Source organism: Bos indicus x Bos taurus, chromosome 2, assembly GCF_003369695.1.
Source record: "Bos indicus x Bos taurus breed Angus x Brahman F1 hybrid chromosome 2, Bos_hybrid_MaternalHap_v2.0, whole genome shotgun sequence".
NCBI lineage: Eukaryota > Metazoa > Chordata > Mammalia > Artiodactyla > Bovidae > Bos > Bos indicus x Bos taurus.
In genome coordinates, this window is record NC_040077.1 from 36907992 (window position 1) to 36914612 (window position 6621).

Consider the following 6621-nt stretch of genomic DNA (forward strand, 5'->3'; position numbering starts at 1 on the left):
TCAAAATACTCAAAAGGAGGGTAGCATGGACTTTATAGTCATCATGACCAGGACAGAAACTTATGCAGGAAAACCTTGCCAGTGTTTAATTCCTGACTTTACCTTCCATAATTCTCCAGTTCCTGGATAGAGGGTGAACCTAAACCTCAAAATAAACAGGCTTATATATTAACACAGAATTACCAGAAGATCTGCAAAATCAAAGCTCCTTTTTGAGAATGGGTCCTGGTGAATGCATGAGGTCACAGCAGAGGCAAGCAGAGAGAAGCAGTTCTTTATAATCTTGTTTGTGATGTCAGCCAAATGGGAGGCAAAATTCAGAGAATGCAGGCTCTTCCAACTTTGAGTTGTTTTACGAAACCCAAAGTAATGAGCAGGGACTCAAACTCATATAATATTTCAATTTTTAAACTAAAAAAACTTAGAGAACAGAGGGAGGAAGTACCTTACTGTAATGAATCTTTCTGGGTTCCATAGCCTGCCCCTTCCTTTCAGAAAAGAAGGGCCCAGGTGTGGTAATTGCACTTACTTCTCTAGAATCTCACCTAGAATTTTCTCCTGGATTTGTCTCTCTAGCATTAATCATTAACCTTTTCTTGTAGTAAGGAACAGTATAAAGAGAGAAATATTTCTCAAGGTAACTTTAAAATATTTTATAAAAATTATTCCCACACATGTTACCTGATTGCATTTATGTAAAATGTCCAGAATAGGTAAATGTATAGAGACAAAAGGAAGGGTTGATGGTTGCCAGGGGCTAGGGATAGGAAGGCATAGAGTATATGCTTAACGGATTAAGAGGTTCCTTTTGGGGTGATGACAATGTTCTGGGACCTAGGTAGTACAATGTTTTGAGTGTGCTAAATACCTTAATTATCTACTTTAAATGGTTAATTTGATGTTATGTGAATTTCACCTCAATTTAAAAAATAATAATTCCTAGAAGAACTGGAAAATAGATGAGGTTACATAGGGCTGACAGCTCTGTGAACTCATTACAGATAAAGAAATTTTTCTCTTTCATTGTTGCACTAATTAGAAGGTAGAAGTGAAAAGCCTGTACAAGGTATTTCATCAAATAAATAATTCCACTTTTACCAGGTCTCAGAGCTTCAGTGTGTGCTCCATATGTATTTCTAATGGGTAAATTATTTTAGTATCCAACTAGTATACTATTCGGAGAAGGCAATGTCACCCCACTCCAGTACTCTTGCCTGGAAAGTCCTATGGATGGAGGAGCCTGGAAGGCTGAAGTCCATGGGGTCGCTGGAGGGTCGGACAGGACTGAGCGGCTTCACTTTCACTTTTCACTTTCCTGCATTGGAGAAGGAAATGGCAACCCACTCCAGTGTTCTTGCCTGGAGAATCCCAGGGACGGGGGAGCCTGGTGGGCTGCCGTCTATGGGGTCGCACAGAGTTGGACACGACTGAAGCGACTTAGCAGCAGCAGTAGCAGTATACTATTGGAGAAGGCCATGGCACCCCACTGCAGTACTCTTGCCTGGAAAATCCCATGGACGGAAGGTCCTGGTAGGCTGCAGTCCATGGGGTCGCTAGGAGTCGGACACAACTGAGCAACTTCACTTTATTTTTTCATTTTCATGCATTGGAGAAGGAAATGGCAACCCACTCCAGCGTTCTTGCCTGGAGAATTCCAGGGACTGGGAAGCCTGGTGGGCTCGCACAGAGTAGGACACGACTGAAGCGATTTAGCAGCAGCAGCAGTATACTATTGCTTTGGCTTGGTTTGGCTTGAAAGGCACTACTCCTTCTTTACTAATAAGTTTAGGCATATTCATGCACCTTTCAGTTCTCTTCTCTGGATTCTTACAGGGAAAGAGAACTGGGATTATCCTACCCAAGAAAGCACTGAGTGCTTTTCATTGAAAGGCGGTTCCTAATGCTATCTCCAATAAAGAGACAGCACGTGCTTTTTTTGCTTGTTTTGGATCATCATACTCTAGTGTTTGAGCAAGAGTATATCTGAAGAGAGAAGAAAAATGGGAAAGGAGCAAGGTTTAAACAGAGGGACCAACCCTGGGATCTATGTAAAAGCTACAGGGCAGATGTCATGTTCGTAGTACATAGGAAGCATTTAGATTCTTTTTACTGCAGCTAAATATTTTTGAACGTGAATAATAGGGCACTACAAGTGATACGGTTGGTCAGAGTTAATAAATCAATTGGAGTGAATCCAGTAACAGAATTGTGATACAGGTTGAACAGGAATTTGGTGTAAGAAAAATGCTAGTTTGTTGAAATATATCATGATCTTCAAGAGAAGTCTGTTCTGCATTTAACCTGCCTTTAAATTCTGTACATTCAGAATACATGCAGTTTTTTAAATGTCCCATTTATAAGATGGTATAATGTGTTTTATATCAGTTTAAAAGCAGTTACCCTATTTTTTTCTTTTTGCTTTCAGTTTTACATTTTATCTTTTATTACCTCTTTCTTTGTCTGCAGAATGAAACCAGCCTACAAAAGCAATCTCTAATCGTGTGTTTTCTTCCAGGTACCCAAACCTTGAAACTTTTGCTCTAGATGTCAGGCTTGTTTTTGACAACTGTGAAACATTTAATGAAGATGATTCTGATATAGGCAGAGCTGGCCACAGTATGAGAAAGTATTTTGAAAAAAAGTGGACAGATACTTTCAAAGTGAGCTGAAGTTATAATAATCTTTTCTTTTTTTCCCTTTTAAATAAGGATGAATGAGACCAGCAATGTGAACTGTATTTACACACATGTGCAAGGCACATACATAATGACTTTTTTTCCCTTAAAATAAGTATCACAAAAAAAAAAGTATCAGAAGAATGATACCGTTTTTAAAGGCTTCACTCCTACAACAACCAAGGCCCTTGGTTATGGGTTTGTGTGATTTATCAGCTAATTTAGGTAGAACAGGGAAGCACACCCAAAGAATTTTCAAAGGAAAGGGTGTTATAGTGCAATAGCAATTAAAATATATCAAATCGCACTGAATATTCAACACCAGAGCTCTAACATGGGAAATGGTTCTTTCCCTCTCAATAAATATCTATTTTTCATTTTTTTACTTTGTAGTTTATTTTTTAGTGAATGTATTTAATTTTATGAATTATTTATGATTAAACCACATCCAGAATCTTCGTTTTCTGTGAAAAGGAAGAACTAGAAAAATTGCTTTAAATCTTGAAAATACAACAAGGAATGTTTTAAAATATAAAACAAAGCCAAGTTAAACTGTTTACACTGATGTGCTATAAAAGCACCAAAAATAAACTTTACTGTAGAGTTACAAGTACATTTATATATATATACATATATATATATATATGTTGCTGCATCACTTGTGTAGTTAAATTGTATTTCAAAACAGTGAAGAAAAATTGACATGTATATACTGTTCATTATTGTTTATATTAAGTCTTGTTTTAAATATGTATTATGTGTATATATTGTTTGCAGACATTATTGTTTATGCCTTAGAAGGATTGTAGCATTTTATTTTAGTCTGAAGGTAATTATAGCTATACAGCTTGTACAGTAATTATCCTCTACCAACACTGTGGCGTCTCCTTGATCTTGGTAGTGCCTGCCTTTGAAACAGGGTGTAGGGGATATTAGTTTTCCATTTTTTCTATTTTGTTATATAATTTTAAGCCACCAGGGCCTAAATTAAAGTATAATCATTTGTATCCATGTGGAATAAAATTGTGACAATTTCCTACACACACAGTATTTTTTCATAGAAACATTTCCCTCCCATTTGCCTTGCCTCAGAAATAAATTTACAAGACATTTGTAACCACTGTGTTTTATCTACTGTGTGTTGTGGTGGCCTGTTGGAGGCAAATAGATCAGAATTTTTTTGTACCTATGTAAGAGTACTTGAAGTTTTATTTAAAATAAAATGTTGTGGAAAAGGTAGCATTCTTTTTTTTAGGAGTGTTATTTTTCACTACTATGTGTGGCACGGATACAATAAAAACTTTTACAAACTAGTTTTTTAGTTTTTCTTAATGAACTTGGAAATATTAAAAAAAAAAAAAACTAGTTAATTGAATCTGCTTTTTACAGAATCATAAAGGAGCAGCAGAACACGGGGTGGGGTGGAGGAAGGTGGTCTTAACGTAACGTGACTTTCACTGGTCTCTGGACCTCTCTGGACCATGTTGTATTGTTTATTTCACACTTTCCATACGAAAAGGTTAGAATATTTTTTACGGTCTTGTTCTGATAGGTGAAATGTCTCTATTGTAAACGTACAACCCAGTTGTCAAGAAAAATTGATCATATAAATTCATCTAATAAGTCATGAGGTACAAGTTCAAGTGTTTATGAAATATGATTTGATGCCTTACTGGGGTCTTAGGAATCATCAATGAACAAGGTAGGCATAGGCCCTGCTTTCATGAAGCTTACAGTCTAGCGGAGAAGTGATCCTTAGATAATGTCCTCAGTACAGGGCCTTTAATAAGTAGTGCAGGGAGAACAGAAGAGTTGTGAAGAAATATTAAACTTTAAAATGCTTCATAGCCACAGAGTATTTTCTAAAATTCCTAGATTGTTTGTGAAGGCTTATATGAAAATCAGCTGTTATTATGTAAATATGTCAGTTACTGTTAACCAAATATTACAATGATGCCTTAAGGAGCTGGTGCTCAATCAAAAATACCATGTGGAACAGAGAACAAGGTGGGGCTGTGAATTAAGTATGTGGTTTTTGTGTTTATAGAATTGGCTGTCAAGATGCTCCATGGGGAGTTGTCTTCATGGGAGTATTTTGCCTAAGGGATCATACATGCTTAAAGATCATATGTGCTTATATTACTTTACATTAGATGGCATATAAGGGCTTGATATTAACGTGTCTGATGTCCGAGGGACAAATGAAAAATAAAATACACTCACACAAAGAAGAATTTTTCAAGAGTGATAATATTCTTTTAAAAATAAGATATCCCTAAAAAAAAAAGAAAGCTTGGTAAATATTGTCTACTTTGGACTGGTAGCTTCTGTTGTTACTCAGAAGAAACAGCTGTTCTATAATACCAGAAGTAGTGGCTGTGGTCCCCAAAAGGTCACAATTGATCTCTGGAAAAATTGTTACAGTATACGTGTCTTTCACTAAGATAAATTAGGCTTTAACCTGAACCTTCTCCATTTTTAGTCCTGATTGCTCCATAAATGATAAAAAACTGACCTTCCCTCAAGTTTAGATTTTGATTTATCCTAAGGATAAACCAATCAATCCACTACTGCTAAACCCCAAAAGTAGTCATCAGTTTGAAACAACACCTAGAGAGTAAGTTAATATATTTATTTAGTTGTTAACCATGGTGAAAATTAAACAAAATTGAAAATTTATTTATCGGTGTACCTTGAACTAAAAATAAACTAGATTACCATAAATGGAAGGTGATCTCTTTCTTACTTCAATCCTAAAAGGAACTTTGTTAAAAGCACTAGTTTTAATCAAAATCATGAGGGATTTGATCTGTCATCGGTACCTAAATGCACCCTCTGTGCTCCTTCTAGTAGAAGGCAATGGCATCCCACTCCGGTACTCTTGCCTGGAAAATCCCATGGACGGAGAAGCCTGGTAGGCTGCAGTCCATGGGGTCGCTAAGAGTTGGACATGACTTCACTTTCACTTTCCTGCATTGGAGAAGGAAATGACAACCCACTCCAGTGTTCTTGCCTGGAGAATCCCAGGGACGGGGGAGCCTGGTGGGCTGCCGTCTATGGGGTCGCACAGAGTCGGACACGACTGAAGCGACTAACAGCAGCAGCAGCAGCAGTGCTCCTTCTCTTTTCCATCTCTCCACTTCGATACCTTTTCAAGAAATTTAAAATCCTGTTCATTTAGTCTCCCATGAAACACATCCTTAACAAGGAAATCTGATGTCAATGACTTACTCTTTTATATAAATTGTATTTACAGGCTATCTCTCAAGGTTATTTGCATTTGAGAAATGAAAGTTTGTGTTCTGTTAGAGAATTTCATTCCAGGAACTGCTCTGGTGGTCCAAGTGGTTTAGACTTTGATCCCTGGTCAAGGAACTAAGATCCTAAATGCGGCACAGCAAGGCCAACAAAAGAAAAGGGTGGGGCGGGGGGGGGACAAATTCATTCCAACAAGGAGATAAGAGAGGTATTTTAAGATAATTGAAATTTTTCTTCCACAGGAATATGACATAAAAAACACAACACAAGGAAACTAGTAGAACCTTACCTATTAGGAATTTTGCCTCAATTAGGTCTCTTAGGCCCACTTGAACCACGTTACAACTCTACCTTAACAAAATTTTTTTAAAACCTCAACTACATAGAATTGAGATAATTCCTCTCCTTGATTCATGAGACACTGTTCACATTTTTCTTGCAAAGCCCCCTCTTTTGTTTGATTCTCTTACTTATTCCTTCAGCTCCTCTTCAATTTCCTTCTCTCCTATATGCAACCACATGTCTTTCCAGTCAGCCTTTTTTATATGTATTTAGCAACACATACATCTTTAAAAATATATAATGTGGAAATAAATAAATATATACAGTGTTTTTAAACTTGTATCAGTTGCATTATGCTATACATCTCATTCTTTTTTTCTAATTTTGTTTCTTTTGAGTTGAAAAA

General features: G+C 36.7%; 1 protein-coding gene across 18 annotated transcripts in view; it reads left to right on the plus strand.

The window, feature by feature from the left end:
* BAZ2B (bromodomain adjacent to zinc finger domain 2B) overlaps positions 1-4903 on the plus strand; it is a 421537-nt gene extending 416634 nt beyond the window's left edge. For 16 of the 18 annotated variants that reach the window (XM_027559752.1, XM_027559720.1, XM_027559735.1 and 13 more), the window contains one exon: positions 2516-4903. In XM_027559752.1, the coding sequence (XP_027415553.1) occupies positions 2516-2669 (154 nt within the window). In that variant the 3' untranslated portion in view covers positions 2670-4903. The remainder of the gene's footprint in view (positions 1-2515) is intronic. The other 2 variants (XR_003514169.1, XM_027559699.1) reach the window with 1 other exon arrangement.
* Positions 4904-6621: the final 1718 nt, after the last annotated feature.